The following is a 23,621-nucleotide window of genomic DNA, read 5'->3' as shown; positions in this document are numbered from 1 at the left end:
CCTAGATTCCTAGGGCAGCCCTCTAATTTATTTTCTGTGCCTCTAGTTTTCTGTATTTCCATTCTCTTTTCTACAAAGTAAACCAGAGTGGTCATTCCTAAAATGCAAATTGGATCAGTTTTCCCTTCATCTTAAAACCCTAATTGATTTTCTTTCTTTTAAGATTTTATTTATTTGTTTAAAAAAATTTTTATTGTTCAATTATTGTTGCCCCATTTTTCACCTGTTGCTCTCCTCTGCCCTGCCCAACACCCCTCTCCTACATTCAGTCCTCCCCTGCCACCTGTTGTCCTCGTCCATGGGTCCTTTATACATGTTCCTTGACTTGACCCTTCTTTCCCTCATTAGCTCCCTCCCCACTGCCATCTGGTGACTGTCAGTTTGTTCTTTATTTCCTTGTCTCTGGTTCTATTTTGCTTGCTTGTTTTGTTGATTAGGTTCCACTTACAGGTGATATCATATGGTATTATCTTTTACTGTCTGGCTTACTTCCCTTAACATAATGTTCTCTAGTTCCACCCATGCTGTCGCAAAGGGTAGGAGCTCCTTTCTTTCTGCTGCGTAGTATTCCACTGTGTAAATGTACCACAGTTTTTTGATCCACTATTTACTGATGGGCACTTAGTCTGTTTTCAGCACTTGGCTATTGTATATTGTGCTGCTATGGACTTTGGGATTCATAGGTTCTTTTGAATTAGTGTTTCAGAATTCTTAGGGTATATTCCCAACAGTGGAATCATTGGGTCAAAAGGCAGTTCCATTTTTAATTTTTTGAGGAAATTCCATACTGTGGCTGGAATTCCATACTGTGGCCAAATTCAGTGGCTGCACCAGTCTGCATTCCTGTCAACAGTGTACTAGGGTTCCCTTTTCTCCACGTCCTCCCCAACACTTGTTTGCTGATTTGTTTTTGAGGGCCATTCTGACCAGTGTGGAGTGGTGTCTCATTGTGAAAACCCTAATTGGTTTTCTTTCAGCAGACTTTAGGTAACCTGGTTCCTTCTTACCTATACAGCTACACCTCTTGCCTCTCTCTACTTCCACATTCTATTCTAGTTAGATTGAATGTGTCTCGGTTTCTGTAATAGTCTGTCTTTCATCACTTTTAGTCATGGTATTTTCTCTGCCTGAATGGCTCAGTCTTATCTACTTATTTACCTAGTTAAGTTGTAATCATCTTTCAAGCCTTAGATTAGATGTCATTTTCTCCAGATCACCTTCCTCCCTTTTCTATATCCTCTCATAACACCCTGTATTTCCCTGACCATAACACTGCTGTGTTGTGGTTTAGCTGGTTTGTGAGAAGGTATCACATCTGTCTTTTTTCAACTGTAATCCCTAAGCTCTCTGCGTAACACTTGGCAGATAAGTATATAATTAAGTTAATGAATGATGTATAGGTGTATAATGAACAAATGTTGAAGATATACAGAGAAAATGCCATTTATGAAGTGTGTAATAAAGGTAGCATTTTCAGGGTAAAGTAGGTGGAAGCTTATGTAGTCCAGTCCTTGAAGAATAAAATTTCAGTCCAAAAGAGTAAAGTATTTTCCCAAGGTTACCGACTAGACGTCGGCAGAGTTAAAACTAGAACGAAGTTCTCTTGATTAAGGGGTTTTATGTGTTTAAGAAAGAGAATTAGAATGTTCCACTGACCTTGTTATAAAAACTGAAATGGAAATGTGGGCTAATTGCAGTTATTTGAGAAAACATATTACCCCCAAAGTACCTTGAGTTGTTCATGAATTAGTGCTCTTTTATTCAGCTGACAAAACTAGGAAATTAGCTGTAGGACATAGACACACTCTGTGTAGCCTCACAGGCTCAACTCTGAGCTCCCTCTGGGAAATATGAGTGTGACACAGTTTAAGGACGAATTCTATAACAGAGCGGCCCCCAAAATACTGATGTGCCTCGGCAGGTGACAAATCACAGTAGGTGTTTAATAATTCTGTGTGTGCCAGGATCTTTATGCACATTGTTTTTAATGCTCAGAGCTACCCTGCACGTAGGTAGTATAACTTCCATTTTAGATTGACTTCATTGAGGCTTATTAGAAAGGTCATACAGCTATCTAGTAAGTGGTGGAACTGGGATTTAAACTCAGGTATGTTTGACTCCAAAACTTGCTATTTTTCTTCACTGAGTCATACTAGTAAGTGTCCCCAAATTGTCCTGCAAAAAGACTTTTCCCACATGGTGGTTTTGTAAAGGATTGATTCAAGCTTCAGGTTGGATTCAGATGACTCTTAAGGTCCTTTTAATAGATTTATTGCTTTTGTTATGTTACTTTTACAAGTGTAACTTTACATATGTATGGGAACGTGTGTATGAAGTTTTAGTGATATTGCACTTGAACTTTTATTTCATCTTCCACTTCCACCTTTTGGCATTAAAGCATATTTTACTTTAAACAAGAACCTGTGCTTAAATACTTACTGGGCAGCAAACTGGACAGTCCAGAAAGAAGGAGCCCTTAATGTGCGTCTTCACCTGAGGCGGGAGGGAGCCTGTCTGCTGATTCCAGACTAGGCCACATCTCACTTCTTGAAGAAGGCATTGATCAGTCCCTACCCATTGTCTTCCCTGCCCTCTGGCACCCTATTTTTATCAAACTGTACGAACCCACAAACCTGTGGTCCTCACCTCTCTAGTTCCTCCATCCTGTCAATTTATTCATTTAACAGACATCTATTGGAATGCTTGTTAGAATATGTAGTCAAATAAGACACGGTCCCTGATGTCCACAGACCCCACCCACCTATCCCAGATGGGAGTGATTTAAGAATGCTAAAAGAGGAAAGAGCCACTTGAAAGCAAGAGATTGAAGATACAGATTGTGTCTACTTGATATATTCTAGGACATCTCCTTAGGAAGTCAGGTGAGTGGGCTAGAAGAGATATATACAAAAAGAAATAGGGAGGAAGAATAAAGTTTGCATCCTCTCGCGGCTTTATGTTTTTGTTGAGTTATAGTTAATATGTATGACATCGCATATGGGTTAACTCTTTAGTTCACATGCTTCATTTAAGTACATTTCTTGGTGGAAAATGGCTCTGAAAGCAATACTATCAATTATAGTTTTTTTTTAATTAACAAATTCTCAATAACTTTTTCATATGAGAATTGACTATTCAAACCCAGCTGGTTGTGTGCTGGTTCTGATTCTTTTTTTTTTTGGTCAGGTCCCATAGCATGTATTTGGGAGTTAGAGTTAGAAGTGTTGAGTTTCTGGAATATTGTGGGGTTTGTGCCCCCTCTATTTTTAAAAGTAAAAATAGAACAAACCAAAATGACAAGGGAATCATGGACAGGAAGTCTTATTTAGGAATTTAGGATTTTTTTCTCTTGGACTTGGTATACTTAACATGTTTATAGATACAAAAGCTCATTTTAACCAGGGGTAAATTGTGAGGGGAAGCAGTTGTTATACACTGTTATCCTTTCTATGTGACTTATTTACTTAGTATGCTAACTTGCCTATGAAATTTGATTAAACTAGTCAGGTAAATTGTTCTAATGTTTGCAATAAACCTACCATTTTAAAGATTTTGAACAGCAGTCTAAAAATATTATTAGACAAAGCTAATTTTTAAAGAAATAACTGCCCAAGTCTCAGTACTTCCAAGTCCAAGTGGATACATCTTAGAGGGCTTATCGCAGACTTGTTTCATGGCCTTTATGAGAGATCCTTAGCTGTGTATTCCGTACTCTTGGCCATTTTCCCAAGGTGAAAAAATATTTTAATTATTTTTACAGTCTTTGAATTCAAAATTATCTTTGTCTCTGNTTGAACAGCAGTCTAAAAATATTTATTATTAGACAAAGCTAATTTTTAAAGAAATAACTGCCCAAGTCTCAATACTTCCAAGTCCAAGTGGATACATCTTAGAGGGCTTATCGCAGACTTGTTTCATGGCCTTTATGAGAGATCCTTAGCTGTGTATTCCGTACTCTTGGCCATTTTCCCAAGGTGAAAAAATATTTTAATTATTTTTACAGTCTTTGAATTCAAAATTATCTTTGTCTCTGATGAATGACATCAAGATTCATTACTAAATTAACTGTGATTGTCTCAAAAGCTATTTATTGTGTATATGGCTCAACATCAATGGGTAATAACTGATACAAGGTTTTATTCAGTCTGCTTTTCAGTTTTAATTGGTACCCTTCTCTGTGCATAGGTGTCGTTTCAGCCAGATGTTGCATCCAATTTTTGAGGAAGCTTCCAATGTTATTAAGGAAGAATATCCAAATGCAAATCAAGTGGTGTTTGCCAGAGTTGACTGTGATCAGCACTGTAAGTACCTCAGCAGGAAGTCTGGAAGACACTCCACCATCCCCACCTCTCTTACACACACACACACACACACACACGCCCGCCCACACTCTTTCAGGGATGCTGTGCTTCAAGTGGGGCACAAATCAAAAAGTGCTAGTGACTTTGCTCACAATGTTAATATTTAATATTTTGTACTTACAACACAACTTTCCATTTTGCTATGTGAAGGGTTTAAGAAGTTTTTATTTTATTTTTTAATTAAAATAGGGTAGAGCAAGTATATATGTAGCAAATCATAACTGGCAATGTTTTCTACCAAACCTAATACCAGAATGAAATAAAATTGCAATATAGCTTTAGGGGAAAATGATTTCTATTAGGTTTAGAATCATGCAAAAATATCATTTGTAGCCGTGCCAAATAAAATAACCTCAGATTTTTATGTGTTTCTGTTATTTAAAAGGTTCTTTTAAGATCAGCTTAGACTACCTTTGAGGTGTAAATAGCTGTAGTTACTGTTTATAATTATTGAGAATGTCAGGAAGCCCTTGGATTTCACCCGTCCTAGTGGAGCGTTCTCTGTGAAATCCTCTTGGTTTTCTGGGCACGTGACAGATGTCTCTAACCTGAGCTAGTGAGCTGGCAGTAGTGTTTCCTCCCAGGTGCCACCCCGTGACACTTGGGCTTTCTTCCCTCAGAGAACCAGACAAATTACATTTTGCTGTTCTGGTTCCTGTGTGTTAGTTGTCTTACCAGTTTTAATGTCAGTTCTTCAAAAGCAGGCACTTTGTCTTTTCTGCTTTTAGTGTTTTTGTTTAATCTTTTTTAACTGAAGACTAAACTACTCATTAATCTCTGGATCTCAAGAATCTGACAGTTTCTGGGAGACAGAGACTGCTCATTAAAAGCTTGTTGCATTGAATTATTGGTAACTGGACTGAGTATAGAACTCTCCCACTCTGCATGTTTCCTATCCCATACCCTTGACAATGAGGAAGTGTGTGTGCGTGTGCACTAACTTTATTTTACTGCCAAGAAGATGGGAGTGAAGTGGCTTAACCAATGCCACACAGCCCAGTGTCTAATCAGGCCAGAATTAGTGTTTATATCTGACTGACTGCATTCACGGACCTACAGTAAGTTCTTACTTAATGTTACCTATGGGTTCAGCAGCTTGAAGTGAAAGGACGGTGACGAAACCAACTTCACGGTAGTCTAGTTGATATAAATAAAAGTTCCTAGGGCATGTCATCAACGTTATTGTACAACAGCTTTGGCCAAACTGACCTTAATCAAGGATCTGCTGTATTTGCTTTTTTTCTGTTCACTTCAACAAACATTTGGGGGATTTACTGGGAAAGTCCTATGCTGGATAGAAATGGCTAATAGCAAAGCATTTCAAAATCTAACCAGTGATGCTGCACATTTCTGTCTCCTGAGATTCATAACTAGATAGGATGAAGGAGCAATCAAAGGTTGTTGGTACATACGTGGACTGCATTATCCTTCTGCTTTCTGGATCTTTTCTCCCACTGACAGAGAACATGTTTTTGATGTAGGCTCTCATTTCAGATCTTTCTGGGTTTTTTTTATATATTTAATTAAACATTATAGTACAGATAGCAGTGCAAATAACTCTGAATTTGCATCCTAAAATCTGAAATTATGGTTTCAAGCTTATAATCATTGGGAAGAAATGATTTTAACTATTGCTACTAACTATGGTACTATTTTTGTACCCTAAATATTATTTATTCTATCTCTTAAAAAGATTAATTTACTTTTTACATAAATCTGACATCATTGCTAATAATCAAGTTCTCTTTTATTGGGAATAAATAGCTTTAGTTCAGATCTTTTAATCCACCAAAGAGATCTCCAAAATTCTTTTTACGAATGAAAGTTGTATCTCAGATATTATGTATTTTCTCTAAACTTTATTCCCTTCTGTGTAATTCTTCACTTCCTAAAAGTGACATTATGAAATCCTTATTGATAAGTTACCCACATGTTCCACTTTCTCCTAAGAGACTGGAAGACAAACTGCTTTGGATAACGCCTTACATGACACTTGGATTATAGAGTTTTGAACTGGGAGGACCTTAAGAACCCTGTGGTCTGGAGATGTGAGGCAGATTGTTCTTTGGTAGGATTTGTTTTTAATAAGAGATTGTACAAGTTCAGCTTACACAATTTAACGTTTGACACACATATACATTCATAAAACCATCACCACAATCAAGATAATCAACATATGTGACATCCCCCAAATTTTTCTTGTGGTCCTTGTCTCCTCCATCAGTCCTCAGGGGACATGGAACAACTTTCTGTTACTATAGATTAGTTTGCACTTTCTAGGATTTTATGTCAGTGGAATCATACATTATGTGCTCTGTTCGTGTATATTTGTTTTTTGACTCAGCATGGTTATTTTGAGATTGTTGGCATGTGTCATTGATTTTTATTCAGTGTATGACATTCCATTCTATGGTTATATACCACAGTTTGTTTAACTGTTTACCTGTTGACAGACATTTGGGTTGTTTTCCAGTTTCAGGCTATTACAAAGAAAGCTGCTGTGAATATTCAGGTACAACTCTGTACGTGTGCTTTCGTTTATCCTGAGCATAAACCTAAGTCTGAATTACCCGGGTCGTAGGGTAGGTGTATGTTTAACTTGAAGAAATTGCCAAACTGTTTTCCAAAATATTTGGACTCTTAACATTTCCACTATTAGTGAGCATTCCAGTTGTGTCCATATTCTTGCAAATGCTTGGTATGGTCAGTATATTTAATTTAACCTGTTAGGTTATTAACAGCTATAATAATGTATAATATTTGCTTATTGGGTTTTGAGAGCCCTTCATATATTATGAATACAAATTCTTTTTCAAATGTGTAATTTGCCAATATTTTCTTCCATTCTATTCTAAGTGTCTTCAATTGTAGTAAAATATACAGAACATAAATTTTAACATCTTTACTATTTTAAAATGTACAATTCAGTAGCATTAAGTATGTCCACGATGTTGTACCACCAGTCTCCAGAAGTTCATCTTGCAAGGTTGAAACACTCTACTCATTAAACTTCTGTTTCCTCCTCCCTCATTCCTTGCCAACCACCATTCTACTTCCTGTTGGTATAAACCTGACCACTCTCAGTACTTCATGTAAGTGAAACTATACAGGATTTGCCTTTTAGGGGTGGGCTTATTTCCCTTACCTAATATCTTCAAGGTTCATCCGTGCTGTATCATGTGCCAGAATTTTCCTCCATTTTAAGCCTGCTTAATATTCCATCGTATCTGTATACCACATTTTATTTATCCATTCATCTGTCTGTGGATGCTTGAGTTACTTCCACCTCTTGGCTATTGTGAATAATGCTGATATGAACATGAGTGTATTCAAATATCTCTTCAAGACCCTGCTTTCAATTCTTATGGAGATATACACCAAAGTAGAATTGTTGGATCATAGAGTAATTCTATTTTTTAATTTTAGAAGTCCAATTTACTCTTTTTAAAAATGGATTATAATTATGGTGCTATATCTAAGAAATATTTATTTGCCTCACTCAAGAACACAAAGATTTTCTACCATGTTTTACTTCCTAAGTTTTATAGTACTCCAGGGGTGTCAAACTCATTTTCACCAGGGGCCACATCAGGTTCACAGTTGCCTTCAAAGGGCCAAAATAATTTTAGGACTGTGTACATGTAACTACTCCTTCACTGTTAAGGAGTTGAAATTACATTGAGCCCTTTGAAGGCAACCACAAGGTCGATGTGGCCCCTGGCAAAAATAGTTTGCCACCCCTGATAAAAAGTTTTACATTTCAGTCTGTGATCTATTTGGAGTTAATTTTTATATGCGGCATTGTATGTAGGTTGGAGTTTATTTTTTGCATATAATTATCAAGCTGTTCTGACCTTATTTGTTGAAAAGATTGTCCTTCCTTTACTGACTTTGCACCTGTGTCACAATCAACTGACCGTGTGTGTGAGACTCTATTTCTGGTCTCTCTATTCTGTACTAGTGACCTATTGTACTGGATAAAGCAGAAAAATAGACCATGCATTTAAAATAAATGTAATAAGTGTTTGCATTTTGAGACATGGACAACAAATTAATTTTAAAAAACAAGTGGAAATATTCACTTTGGATGAGAAAACTAATAGGGCAGATTTAGTAAAGAGTTTATTTTTTTCTCAATTGAAATGTCACTGCTAGTTAAGCAATTTTTATTCAAAGTCAGCAAAATATAACCAAAACATTAACAGTGGTTTTCCCCAGTGGTGGTTGGATCACGAATGCTTTTTGTTTTCTTTTTTGTAATTGTCTTTGTTTTCTAAAATTTCTACATATACACACAATTAAACCTTACCCTTGCTTCAGCTGTGGATCATAATCTCACTTTATCTCATCTTTGGCAGGCTTTCTCCTTTGGGGACTTGGGGAGTAGAATTCATCACTCTCCCTAGTGGTGGGTGGCCGTGCTACCTCAGGTGTTCGAAGTCCAGTCAGTCTGCCCCTGGTGGGACCAGGTTCTCTGCTGACCTCCAGTGGCTATAGGCCATATGGCAGAAGACCTCCATAAGCAATTTGCTGGTCAGTGCAGAACCCTACTAGCAGTTTTAGGAAAGTACTTTGTAGTTGTCCTTGAATTAGGCAAGCGCGTGCTCCCAAATACCAGAGTTACTCTTACCTCTCTGCTTTTCTGGCTAACCTTAATTTTTCACATTGGCAATTGAGACGCTTTACGAGAGCTATGCATAAATGAGGTATTAAGAATAATAAAATAATTGTGGACAATAATATTGTATTATAAGCATCAAACTTGCTAAGAGACTGGATCTTAATTATTCCCGCCATAAAAATGTCCGTTATGTGAAGCGATAGAGGTGCCAACTACTGCTACAATGACAGTGACATCGCAATACTGGCAAATGTATGAAACTGATATACTGCACCCCTACACTCGCACAATGTTATATGTCAAATGTATTTCAATAAAACAAGTTAAAAAAGAAGAACAAGGAGATCTACAGGAAAGAATTTATGAACATGAAACAGAACTTGGATGGGCAGGCTTGACCTGAGTCCTGAGTAAGCATCTAAGGCTTTCTTTGTAATTTTTTTGTTTAGGGTTTTCTTTTGTTGTTGGTCTTTTGTTTGTTTGTTTTTTCTCATTGAGGGGAGGCATGGTTTGGGAATGAAAAAAAGCTATACGGTCAGCAGTGGTTCTTGTCCTAGAAAAAGAATCCCTGTCTGTTGAAATCATTTGTCTCCGTGCTGTCTGCCATGGGTGATCATGGCAAGGTAGACCGCGCTGGGACAAGGTCATGAGACGGTTTCCCCGTGTGGAGCCCTGCTGGGCTTTAGGCAGGCAGGCAGGGCCCATTAAGGAAAAGTGACCGTTGAAGCAAAAGTACGTGCTAATTTTCCATCAGTGAGCTATTAACCTTCTGTAATTTATAATTCCTTTGATATCCATTTTAACATTTGATCCACCCACTTAATAAAAAAATTATTATACCCCTTCAGTCATTTTTTTGTTTTATTGTCAAAATGTTATATTGTAAGTATCTTAAAATAACTTTTTTAAAAAATTTTATATTTATTTATTTTTAGAGGGGAAGGGAAGGAGAGAAGGAGAGAAACATCAATGTATGGTTGCCTCTTGTGAGTCCCCTACTGGGAACTGGCAACCCAGGCAAGTGCCCTGACTGGGAATCGAACTGCAATCGTGTGGTTCGCAGGCCCGCACGCTCAATCCACTGAGCCACACCAGCCAGGCCTTAAAATAACTTTTGACTAAAACATGAAAAAAAGTCGCCTTTATGTCAGAGATTATTGATCAGTGTAATTTTAAGGTCTTTGCTTTTTTTAAAAAAAGATTTTATTTATTTATTTTTAGAGAGAGGGAAGGGGAGGGAGAAAGAGAAGCATCAAAGTGTGGTTGCCTCTTGAGCACCCCGTACTAGGGACCTGGCCCGCAACCCAGGCCTGTGCCCTGACTGGGAATCAGAACAGTGTCCCTTTGATTCCCCGGCAGGCACTCAATCCACTGAGCCACAACAGCCAGGGCAGGTCTTGCTTTTTAATAATGAACAGCCACCTCATTGTGCAGCACACCTGCTAAGTGATGTTTGAGGATTAAACCTCGGCTGCCCAGTAGTTGATGATTATTTTATCTTTTTCTATCCATAAGTGGAAAAAAGTTACATTGTTTCATTTTGTAGATAGACTTCCTGTTACTTCTGCCGGGACTATGGCGGTAGCTCCTTACTTGTCTCCCCTAGTGTAGTGTTCCTACCACTCTAGGTTCCTGCCGCTGAGTTTTCCTCAGATCTACAAAACCCAGGTGCTCAGCAGAGGCTTATTGCAGTTGTTCGTTGTGTTTTGTTTCTGTTTTAAAACTACTGGAAGTGAAGGCAAGATTAGACCACTGTGTTAGAATTCTGTCCTCATTTTTGCTCAGTTGAGAAAAACAAGGGCACCTATTGAAATCACTTTGGTGCTCTCTCGGGTCACCTTTATTCTAAAAATTCAGTGTGTGTTTTGTTATTCTCTTGCATGACATAAGGTATCTTAGTAATTGTAATGCCTAAAAAATGAGATCAGCATACATTTTATTTATAAACACAAATTTTAATGATTTAAAAAAGAAAATTCACTACCTCAGAATATGCCAATAGTTCATAATAAAGGGATTTTTTATTTATTTTTATTTTTTTTAAATATAATTTTTATTTAATTCTTGTTCAAGTACAGGTTTCTGTCTTATATTCCCAACCCTGCCCGCCCCCCACCCCATGCTCCCCACCTCCCTCCCCTTTCCACCCCCCACCCTTAGTTATTGTCCATGTGTCTTTTATACTTGTTCATGTGAGTCCATTCTAAAGGGATTTTTTAAATTGTATACTGCTGAGTTTTTATTTTATTAACTTGTAAAAATTTGCACATTTGGGATTATAAATTATCCTTCTAGCAAAAATATCTAATATCGTTAGCCTTAGAAAGTGATTTTTATTTAAATTTAGTTTTCTTTTATTAAATGCTTTAAGAGACCCTCCTAAGTGTAGGGTAACTTGAATGACTTTTCAGAATTGGAGTTTTGTGCATTCTAATTCCTTTCTGGAATATATCATAATATTTACTAACATTTATTTAGAGTTTGCATTTGTATTATCTCATTTGGTCCTTAAAACAGTCCTGCATGGTAGGAATCATATCCTTACTTAAAGATGAGAAACTGAGGCACAGACAAATGATGCAAGTTAAAAGTTCCCACAGCCAGTAAATTGCAAATTTGTGGTTGGAACCAGGTGATCTGTGTCCAGAGCTGGCCCTCTTACCAGTACAAACTTGTCGTGATTAATTTTTTTCTTTAACACAGAGAAAGAATTATTGAACCAAAATGTTCTCACTAAGCAATTACGAGGCTTTGGACTATTTGGCTAATGGGCTTACCTAGACCAAGTACAAGGGTGAAGTTAATTTTTTTTTCCATTCTCTTAGCTGACATAGCCCAGCGATATAGGATAAGCAAATACCCTACTCTCAAATTATTTCGTAATGGGATGATGATGAAGAGAGAATACAGGGGTCAGCGATCGGTGAAAGCACTCGCAGATTACATCAGGCAGCAAAAAAGTGACCCTGTTCAAAAACTTCGTGCTTTAACAGAAGTCTCCACTCTTGATGTAAGTTGTTAACTTTTGCTGGATCAAATGAACATTGCCTGTTTAACTAATGTAAAGAAATTCTTATGCATTCAAAGAATCTGTACATTTTCTTATAGTTCATTACAATGGATTTAACATATACTTACATAGCAAGTTAAATTTTTCTTCAATTATTTCTCAAGGAAAATGCTAATGTTTTACCGAAGCTTTGGATAAAGTGTATAGCACACAGTAAAGTTGCACTGATTTGAATTAATTTAGGTCAAAGGGTAGCTTGAATTATGAAGAAATAAATGTTACCGTCAGGCCTACACAACCAAAGTTTCCGTATTTTATTTAGTGGAGACCCTCAGTGTGTCTGCTCTAATTACCCCTTAATCAGCTCTTTGGTGGGTCTTTTCTGTCCTCTAAAACAGCCCTCCGAAGGGGTTAGACAGAGAACATATGTGCATGATCCATGGACATGAACAGTGGTGTAGGGATTGCCTATGGGAGTGGGGGCCGGGCTGGGGACAGGGGGGCAATGGGGGAAAAGTTGGGACAACTGTAATAGCATAAATAATTTTTAAAAGTTAAAATAAAATAGCCCCCCTCAATAATAAACTTAGAAAATTCTTTTATTTGCACACTAAACAGTGCTTTAAAAACACAGAAACAACTGAGGTCAGGCTTTAGGTTGTCACTGTCAGGTTTGAGATTTATTTTTACCCTCCTTACAAGCTAATAAGTTAACTGATTATAGTTTTCATGGATGCTGTCAAAAGACATAAGGCTTATGGGTCAGTGACAAAGGACTTTATTGCTTACATTACAGCCACCAATATGAGCAAGTTTGCATTTGTTTCATTGACCCCCGGGTCTTACGTAGGTGACATACAGGGCCCACTTGGGTGCCTGCATGCGCAGTGGGTTGGTTGTCTTACAAGAGAGCTCTGGGCTCTGGCAACCCCTGGGTCAGCGCTCGTAGTAAGCCTGCTCTCTGTCCCGGAGAGAGGCACAACCCTGAGAAATGGTCTGGGTGAAGAGTGGTCAGGGCTTTGTATTTTGTGGATGCCTACGGGTTAAGCAGTGTGAGAGGCCGTGGAGGAGTCTCTGCCTGCAGTCAGTCATGTGTTATGAATTGATGTACTATTTTAAAATATTTTAGAATTTGTCACCTTATTTAGGAAAGGACTATCATTGATTAAATATTTATCTATTTCTTAAAATTTTAGAATAATATGCTAGAAAGGAATATTTATAATTACATTAGAGTTAAGATTGTTTTCAATCCAATGTAATCTTTAATAGTTTGGGACTAGGTTTAGGCTAGGATAAAAGCCAAATGTGTATTTATAGTCATACCTCATTTTGAGATAATTGAACAAGATGGGTAAATGGTATATAACATGACTATAAAACTATATATGTTTGTAAAATAATCACATTATTTTACAGCGCAGCAAAAGAAATATCGTTGGATATTTTGAGCACCAGAATTCAGACCACTATAAAGTTTTTGAAAGAGTAGCAAGTATCTTGCATGATGATTGTGTCTTCTCGGCTGCTTTTGGGTGAGTATCTTTGAGAGTGTGTTAGCGAAAGTGGGCCAGTTTGGCTGAGATACTAAAACTAAAAATTCATGGATGAGTCTGACTTACAAGCAATTCAGTGTGTTTTGTGATTGGTCTGTGTGACCACATCCATGACCTTGATCCCCAGTTAGTGGTAATATCTGGTTTTAATAATAGCTTTTTAGTGTGAAACTGCCAATCCAAACTTATAAAATACCGAGTCATAAAGCAGCTAGCTAACACTTCCCTTCTTTAAAAATCTGCCTCATGTTAAACTTTTATTTAATAACTTTTAAAAATATGTGCTTTCATTGGTATTGCATAGTCTCATAAGTAGGAAAGATGATGGGCAAGTATATATTTCACATATATAATTCATATGTTATAAAACAGCTAGCCAATTCTGCTTCATTCAGATATATTACTGCTATTACTTTCTTAGTAAGTATTAGTATTACTTCTCTCTTCCTATTAGGGCTATTTCAGTACCAGAAAAATATAGTGAAGACAGCATTATCTATAAACCACCAGGGGTAAGTTGCTATTTTGTAGTGTATATGATTTTAAATATAAATTAAATACACGAATTATTAATAGTCTGTCATTGTACTTTTTCATACACACAAAAATAGTCTATATTACTCCAATTCATAATTTTTATTTTAATATCTGCAGGTTTTTGACACTTTAAACTTTTTAATTTTTCTGTAGTCACATGAATGAGACTTTTGCTTATTTTAGAAAGGTCACTTGCGATTCTGAATTCAGATGAGAATTTGCCTGTATTTTCTGCCAGTGCGTGTCTTCAGGAGTAGCTTCCACAGTGTGAACTACTGGATCATCAGAATCCAGTATGGTGTCTCACGGTGTTGTCGAGAGCATGAGCTCTGGAGTGAGACTGAGTTTTAATGTCAGATCTGCCACTTTCCCAGGTGTGTAACTCTGGGAAAGTTTCTTAGCTTCTCTCGTTTCAGTTTGTTCATTGGTAGAGACAGCCATGATAACAGTCCTGCTTAGGCAGTATTTCAAGGATTAAATAAGTCAACGTATATAAGGTACTTACAATAATACTGCTTGGATATAGTAGGTTTGTTAATGTTAGCTATTACCTTAGTTAGCTTAGTTAGTGTTAGCTGTTATTTTTATCATCATTTTAAGTACTTCATAAATAGTGATTTTGAGTCTATGTGGAAATAGATACTGTAAATAATTAATATTAGAGATAGCTATGCCTTAGACTTATATAGCATCTTGCATTTTTCAGGGCTTTTTCATGGGAAATCTCCAAATTTTCTTCTAATTATCTTCAACTCTAGGGATAGCTAACTTAATTATTTGGGTAATTCTTCTTTTTCACAATGCCTGCTTGCCATTGGTGAAGATACTGATAAACAGTTAATTGACACAAATCCACGGAAAAGCAGAAGGCTTAGGTATCACAGGTTGGATGATTAGTTACCTGATAACCAGAATTATCAACGTTTTATCAATGACAGTTCTCTTTCTCAGATGGTTCATGTTTTTTGCTTCTTCCGTATCCCCTATAGATTTTCTGGGCTCATAGATGGCTTTAAGAATGCATTTTTGCTAGCACAAGTTAGATTTGTTTACTATTTTTTTCTATTTTTGTAACAGCATTCTGCTCCAGATATGGTGTACTTGGGGGCTATGATAAATTTTGACGGGACGTACAGTTGGATTCAAGATAAATGTGTTCCTCTTGTCCGAGAAATAACATTTGAAAACGGAGAGGTATGGGCTTTGTAAAGTGGGTCATTATGTTTAATTCTGATTTCTAGAGAAGCAAACTTTGTCCACTCATTTTATACTGTTTTCCTCCATACTTATCTATAGTAAAAAGGGCACAGTTGAACAGAACCACATCATAGCTACGTCTGCAATACAAGCCCAAGGTTCTCACAAGCCCAAGGTTCTCACCCCTGTCGTCCCAGGACCCCTCCATTGTGTTTCCTGCAGTGTCAGTGGTTCCTCAGTCTTGAAAATGAATTTGAAAACGCCTCCAATAACTCCGATAACAACCCTGAGTTGAAGATCCCTGTTTAGGGTGTTTCCTGCAGAAGCAATGCTCTGCAGATTATAGTTACAATTAATTATATAAAGTGATCATCTTTTGCCATGAAAACATTTTTATAATTCCTGTCTGTCCTAAGAGAATGAAGTTATGAAAGCAATGGTCAGTTATCATGTAACTGACCTCAGTGACTCCATGTGCCTGAAACAGAGCAAACATACAATCCCACAAAAACGAAGCACAAAATCCTCAAGAGGTCCAAGAGCAAGTTCAAAGGGCTATGTCTATGAGACATGTCTGTATTTTTTACTATAGTAAAATATGTCTTTTTATTTTACTCCATTTTTAAAACCCATGGTCTAAGAATGCATTTTTAAAAACATTTAAAATGCAATTTTAAAAAACCTTTTATATGCATATACACTTCAAAGAATTCTAATAAGTGTATAGCTCAGATTTTAAATGTACAGTTCAAGAAGTTACCACATAGTAAACACACGCACCGAGTCACCATCTAGTCAGAAGCTGGCAGTTCTGTAAGGGAATCAGTACGCGTTTTAGGCTTCCAGGCCATGTAGTCTCTGTGGAACAACTCACCTTTGCAGTCATGGCACAGAAGCGTAAGTGTGGCTGTGTTCCGGGGACGTTTGGTGCTTGTGCTCTTTTAGTTTATCAAATGAACATCTCTGCTACTTTTCTCAGTTCTCTAGGCTTCAGGTATGTATGCTTGGCTACATTACTTACATTTTTTTTAAAGGTTTTATTTATTTATTTTTAGAAAGAAGGGAGGGAGAAAGAGAGGGAGAGAATCATCAGTGTGGAGTTGCCTCTCCCATGTCCCCTTCCAGACCACTGGCCTACAGCCCAGGCATGTGCCCCGACTGGGACGCGAACCAGAGACCCCTGGTTCGCAGGCCCATGCTTAATCCACGCAGCTACACCAGCAGGGCTAAATTACTTACATTTTTATTGTATTAGCTCATTTAGTTCTCAGAGGCTCGGAAAGATTTAGTAACTCGTCACAATTATATACCTGCTTTGGCAGTTTTTGCAGGAATCGTTTTCAAAAACAGTTTAAAGATATAGAATGGAGAATTTTAAACAATAAGACAGGAGTTCTAATTACCCCTAAATCACTTAAACCGGGGATAAGTATCCAACCCATGGCCCAAGATGGCTATGAATGTGGCCCAACACAAAATCGCAAATTTAATTAAAACATGAGATTTGTTTGTAATTATGTGTCGCAATATATTTAATGTGTGGCCCAAGACAACTCTTCTCCTTCCAGTGTGGCCCAGAGACACGAAAAGGCTGGACACCCCTGATTTTTAAACTATGAGGAAACTTCTGTATATGGTTATCTTGATAATCCCTCTCCCGAATCTTTTATTTACTGCTTGGTAGAGAATATATTGATGTGTGCACAGGAAAACTTAGAAGCCCAAGAATAACAAAACTACCAACTACTATGTTAATGTATGTAAATTAGTTCAGCAAATACATTGTTTCAAGCTATTAATTCATACTTTTGTTTAGTCTAGTAAAATAATGTTGTTTGTTTTTATTTCAGAGCTCTTAAGTTTTCTAAAAGGTGACTGCTCAGTCTTCTTTCCCAATTAGTAATTTATTCGGCAACACGTGTCCTCGTTTATTCCATCATAGGTTGATTGTGCATTATTGCAAAAAAAATCTGTGAGCAAAAGAGAAGTAAAATAAGATTCTCTGTCTTATGTTAAGGGTTGCCAGTCCAGTAGTTCACATGTACAGAGAATGTAGTATAAAGGCTTGCCCATGCCACATGGGGCGCGCTGAGGAAATGTCCTGGGAATCCAGAGGACAGAGTTCATTTCTTTAGCAGAAGTGGGGCGGAATCAAGGTTGCTTTTCCAGAAGAGGCTCCAGGGGGCGTTGTGAAAATTCTAATCTCCCTCTCCTGAAACAAAAAGGCTAAAAGAGAGAAGTACTAATGGAAGTAGGGAAGTAAGAGGAGAAGACTGCATTAATGTTGAGTGTTGAAGGTTGGTTGGACTTTGAAATGGGGGTAGTCAGCAGGAAGTTGGAAATCGGACTTGGATTCTCAATGGGAACCGGGCACTGAGACCAACGGATAAGAGACATACAGATAAGGGGCCCAGTGCCGTCAGGAGTGCTGATTGAGATTGCTGAACTACTCGAAGTTGCCAGGCTAGAGCAGAGAAGCCCAGAGACAGAACCGTGGGGAGTTTGTGAGCCAAGAGATAAAAGGTGGGAACAGGAAACTTTAAATCAGCTTGCAAAAGATCAGGATGCCCTGATTGGTGTGGCTCAGTTGGTTGGGAGTCATCCTGCCAAGGGAAAGATCACCGGTTTGATTCCCCGTCAGGACACATGCCTGGCTTGCGGGCAGGTCCCCAGTTGGGATGCGTACGAGATGCCACTGATTTTCTCTCACATTGATGTTTCTCTCCCTCTCTTTCTCCCTCCCTTCCCCTCCATCTAAAAAATAAAATCTTTCCAGAAAAAGGTCAATGTAATGCCAGGGGCTAGGGGAGGAAAGATGGGGAGTGACTGCTGATGAGTACGGGTTTCTTTTTGGACTGATGAAAATGATGTGGCATTAGGTGGTGTTGACGTTTGCAGACCTTGTAAATATAATAAAGCCCACCAAATTGTACACATTAAAATTGTGAATTTTGTGGTCTATGAATTATATATCAACTTTTGAAAGGTAAATGTGACAATAAGCTTCATAATTTATTCTGTATATGGATATAATAGGCTTAAGTGTGGAGCTAGGAACCAGAAGAAAACTCTTGTATGAGATAGGTCCCAGTTTCAGGTTTCATAGGATACAAGACATTTGAGCTTTCTGCAGTAGCAGTTTCTAAATTGTAGAGAGACACACAAAAGGATAGTTCATGGAAATGATTTTATTATTAGGCCCTTTCTGGACTTTTCCCTATGAATCAGAACTTAGCATCTGTTAGATTAAATGATGAAAATCTGTCTACTTATCACATTAATATTATTCTCCAGTAACAATAATGTACAATTTTAAAGCAGTATATAATTTTCAGGTCAGTTTTATGTATGTATATATAAAACTGTATGTATGTGTATGTGTATATAAACACACACACAAGATATGTAAACACATATATTGTGATGGATTTTGTTAATGTTGAAAATTGTGTATTGGTTAAGAACTGGCTATGTTATGGGAGGTTTGTGATTTGCTCTGAATCAAACACTCTTCAGCTTTGGGTAGATCTCATCTAAGTTTTTGCATACACCTTAAAATGAACATAAGTTTACAAATCAGATTTATTCACTGCTGGTACACTCAGTTTTTCAGTGTTCTCTGTGAAGAGAGTTTACCCCACTGTAAACTCTGTGGGGCAGACCATGTTTACCACACCCTAAAATCAACATTTTGATAAAGAGCCAGCCTAGTTTCTCCTTTGGCCAACTCCTTCTTCAAATGCCATGGCTTCGTCCAATACTAGTTAACAGACCAGCCCAGTGGTTACTTTAAGGCAGATCAGTCCCTGCAGTAGAGCAGGACATGTGGGCCCTCTGAGTGCCTGGGACTTCAGGTGGAGGGAATGCGTACCTTCTTCCCTTTATGTTTGCTTGTACCATTGGACCTTCCCCCCGCTACCCGCCCCCCACCCCGGGATGTTGCAACTGTTGCATGTTACACAGGTTGGATTCATAATTGTTCCTGCCTAGAAAATAGCTAGGACCAAATGGAGAGGCTTGGTAATTCTCACTGAATACTTCTCTACACAGGAATTGACAGAAGAAGGACTGCCTTTTCTAATACTCTTCCATATGAAAGAAGATACAGAAAGTTTAGAAATATTCCAGAATGAAGTAGCCCGACAATTAATAAGTGAAAAAGGTAGACAGATTAAGGTGTTTATTTTCATCTTTCTCTTTGTTTCTTTCTTTCTCCCTATTCCCTTCCCCATGACAACCCCAGAATTTACATGTAAACATGGGGGTGAGAGGCATTAGTAGAGAGATAATATGAAGCAATGACTTTTCTTTTTAAACCGTGCCTGTTTTAGCTCCCTAAGATCAAATTGCATGAAAAGTAGGGCTACAGGGGATGCCATTAGTTTTAGGCACTTTCTTCAAACCTTGATATTTGCCTGGTCCTTTTGTGATAGATAGTCCTGGGCATATTGCTGAGAGAAGGTCAAGTTCTCTGTGGACTTCTGCAAAGCATCAAAAACAATCTCAGGCCTCCCCAGCTTTCCCTTTGTAGTTAAGAAAGCCAGACATACTAAACTGAAGGCATGGTATAGGGTCATACCCATATTAGTGACTTAGCCAATATTTTGAGGGGCGAATTAGACGAAAAGTCAACCCGTCAGGGACTCGAAGGATGTCCTTGATGAAGTGAAGATAGTCCCAGGAGAACAGGTCATATATCAGTTTCGGGAACTTGCTTTCCAGACCTGGGTAGTCTGCAGAGCAGAGGAGTATTCGTGTAAGAAAAATAAAACATTCACTGTAGCATTTGAACTCAGGTGGAGGTAATACAGTGTTTAAGACAATTATGCTGTCTGCCCGAAGTACTTAAATCCTACCTCTTTGAAGTGTTGTGATACACAGGTTTGGTCTTTGTGATCTCTGTGACCCTAAAGCATTTGGGGGGGTTTTAGTGTATACTTTTTATGAATTTGCAATATTATAAGAATACAACCAAGAAAATTCGAATCTCCCTCTCCCAATTCTTTTTCTCATAAAGGTACAATAAACTTTTTACATGCTGACTGCGACAAATTCAGACACCCTCTGCTGCACATACAGAAAACACCCGCAGACTGCCCCGTGATAGCCATCGACAGCTTTAGGCACATGTACGTGTTTGGAGACTTCAAGGATGTATTGTAAGTAGTCGTTTTGGGTTTTTTACATTACTGATACATGTCTCAAAAATGAACTGAAAACAATGGTTTGGATGTTTTAAATAATCTCATGATGGAATAGTAATACTTCATTATTTGTATGGAAAATGCTGTTTTCTTTTTCATTCTGAAGTGTAGTGTACTTGACAATGAGAATTATGATACATTCCTGTAGGAATGCCCACATTAGGTGATCCTAGTGCTTGGAAATTAATCTCTGAGAGGAAATATTTGGCCTTTGAGAAATTAGTTTTGAATTGAGTTTGGTCTTTGTCAGCACATCAAGGTAAGTAGAATGTAATCCTAGGTCAGGTGAAAGGAAATTGGAAATATTACTGCTTATGTGTGACTGTGTCTAGCAAGTGTATTAGTGGTATTTAAGACCCAGAAAATGGCTGTGACTAGGCATTTCTAAGGGCATATGAACCTTCGAAAGAGCAGATAAGTGTTCTGTTTATTTCCAGCTGTTCATTGTATTAATAAGCATAACTACAACAACCTGTAACTACAACAGTAACTAAATTTCTATCAATTTCTGGGATGTTAAATACAATAATAAAAATTGGAGATGTTTCTTCATATATGAAAAATTTAAGCAATACTGTGGTATTAATTCAAATTAGACCCTTTCTTTTAAAAATTCATTTATGCCTTTTTATGTCCAAAGATTAAATTGCATATTTAAGGGATGGTTTGCAGCCCTATTGCAGAATGAATTGTCTCGCTCGCTTCTAAACATTTCAGCAGAGTTGCAGTTGTGTGGTAGAAGATTCTCGGTCCTAACACATAGGAGGCCTGGAATTGAGTCCTGCCTTGGGCATGTACTTAACTTAGCTTCTCCATTCTTGTTTCTTTACACTTAAAATATGGTTGATGGCACAGCCTACCCAATGGGATTGTTACGAAAATTAGTGTTTTCTAAATCATAAAGTTCTGACAAACAGTTGTTCTTACTGTACCTACTACACTCAAAAGAATACCATTTTAGCCTGTTAACTCATAAACAGCCATCCAGGTCTTCTTAGGTCCGAAAGCCTGTAGGAGTTAAACATGGAGGTAAGAAGCAGCAGGGCTTGGAGAAAGGGCACTGGCAGAAACAAGTCCAGGTCTGTCGGCTGAAGATGAGTGGATAGGAGGGAAGGAATGGAGCGATGAGGTCAAGGGGAGTAAGCAGGGGCAGCTCATGAAAACTGTTACATGCTGTGTTATGGAAGTTTGGCACTGTTTTGAAAACAGTGAGGAGCCAGTGAAGGGTTTGGGCAAGGGGATTGTTTTTTAAAGATCATTCAGGATGCAAATTGGAGAATAGATTACTGGGGTCAAAAGAGAACCTACAGTCTAGACTGTTCAGTAATGCTTCTAGAGTTGATGGGAAGAGTCCAGGGAAGAGTTGATGATAGATGACTATAGATGATTCTTGAATGAACAAATTACCTAAATAAAGAGCAGGGAAGAGTTGATGATAGATGACTATAGATGATTCTTGAATGAACAAATTACCTAAATAAAGCCTGGCAGGAGCATGAAAGCTGGAGAGAAGCAGGATTTTTGAGACAGTTTGTGGGTAGAATAGGAAGACTTGGTATGTTAATGAATAGGGGAGGAGAGGCCATCCCTGATGGCCAGGAATACAACACAGACAGCCAATTGAGTTGTGTTGCCTTCACTGAGCTGGGGAGCTCAGAGGAGTTGCACCCTGTGGTAAAGGTAATGGGTTCCTGGCGCTGGCCGGGTGGGTAGCTCGGTTGGTTCAGAGCCTCATCCTGGTAAGCCAAGGCTGCCGGTTTAATCCCTTGTGAGGGCACAGGCAGGAGACAACCAGTGAGTGCATGGGTGGGTGGAGCAACAAATTGATGTTTCTTTCTCAATACATAAAAATAACTTAAAAGGAAAGAGGATAATGAGTTCTTTTTCTTGGTGTATTGAATGCGAGGTGCCTGTGGGTTACAAAGGAGATTGTGCAGTGGGGGTGTACATGGGTGTGGGATTTGACAGTGAGTTGAGAAGGGAAGGGCTGGCTGGCCCTTGAACACGTGAGGATAGAAACAGGTGAGGATAGAAACAGGTGAGATGACCCACAACAGGGCTGAGAGTGGAGCCCTGAATGAGACGAACATTTAAAGGGAGAACAGAAGGAGGAACATGAGCAACAGGCTAAGGAGAAAGCGGAATCAAAAAAGGGAGAGAAAACCCAACAAAGAGTAATAGAGTCATTGAGGGAGGAGCACTTGACAGGAGGAATGCTCAGCCAGAAGAAAAGGGTGAAGCGGCTCTTAGATTTCTTTCCCCCCAGAGGAGGAAAGGAACAAACAGAAAAACCCACTGTCTTTCGAAGAATTAGAAAGTGACTATTTGGTGAGGAAACGAAGATTTGATATGAAAACTCTTGTAAGAAGCTAACCTTTAAAGGGAAAGAAAAAATAAGGGAATACAAGAGACACATAGGATGAAGTGAATCTTTAGCTCTTATTTCCCCTGAGTTCCGTTTTTACACAAATGCCGGGGATGTTAGGGATATCGGATCTTTAAAGTGATTTCTGGGAAGTTCCTGTCCCGTTTTAGGCCCGGCAGAGTTCTGCCCCTGCAGTCATTCCCCGCACCTCTACTTAGGGTACAAGACATTAACATGGTTACATTCTTGTGGAAGGGAGTCAAGTGGAGTGAGGAGTTACTGAGGAGATGGGGAAAGGGGGGCTAGTTGATAAAGCAAAGCCGTAAGGAGCACAGAGGAAATGAGAAGCAACGAAAAGGAAGTGGCCTTCTTTCTCTCTAGTGAGCAAGAGAGGAAGGAAGGTCATGGCACTCCCTTGGTTGTGGAGGGATTGGTGGAAGCGACAGCAGCCAGACTGCTGAGGTTCGTTCTGATCCCTTTGTAAGGAAGGGAGCAGGATTGGTGCTGCGAGTGGGGGTGCGGGGAGTGACTGCAGGGGCAGAACTCTGCCGGGCCTAAAAAGGGATAGGAACTTCCCAGAAATCCACCTTAAAGATCCGATATCCCTAACCTCCCCCGGCATTTGTGTAAAAACGGAACTCGGGTAGTCGCCTTAGTAAGTGTGTGGACACCGATTACTGGACTAGATGGACACGTCGTGCTGGCTGGTGTCCTCCTCCTCTCACTTCTTCCTTGGCCTGCTTCCGGAAGCTGCAGCCTCAAGCTAAGGG

General features: G+C 38.6%; 1 protein-coding gene across 2 annotated transcripts in view; it reads left to right on the top strand.

Moving 5' to 3' along the window:
* The window catches only part of ERP44 (endoplasmic reticulum protein 44), a 68,188-nt gene that overhangs the window by 31,940 nt on the left and 12,627 nt on the right, over window positions 1-23,621 (top strand). For both annotated transcript variants that reach the window (XM_037035792.1, XM_037035793.1), the window contains 7 exons: window positions 4,186-4,301; window positions 11,808-11,992; window positions 13,412-13,527; window positions 14,003-14,060; window positions 15,163-15,279; window positions 19,333-19,444; window positions 20,300-20,441. In XM_037035792.1, coding sequence (XP_036891687.1) covers window positions 4,186-4,301; window positions 11,808-11,992; window positions 13,412-13,527; window positions 14,003-14,060; window positions 15,163-15,279; window positions 19,333-19,444; window positions 20,300-20,441 — 846 coding nt within the window. The remainder of the gene's footprint in view (window positions 1-4,185; window positions 4,302-11,807; window positions 11,993-13,411; window positions 13,528-14,002; window positions 14,061-15,162; window positions 15,280-19,332; window positions 19,445-20,299; window positions 20,442-23,621) is intronic.

This window comes from Sturnira hondurensis, unplaced genomic scaffold, assembly GCF_014824575.4.
Source record: "Sturnira hondurensis isolate 20B ecotype Veracruz unplaced genomic scaffold, ASM1482457v3 Scaffold0022566, whole genome shotgun sequence".
Lineage (NCBI taxonomy): Eukaryota > Metazoa > Chordata > Mammalia > Chiroptera > Phyllostomidae > Sturnira > Sturnira hondurensis.
The sequence above is the reverse complement of the archived record's forward strand: the minus strand, read 5'-3'. Positions and strand labels throughout refer to the sequence as shown.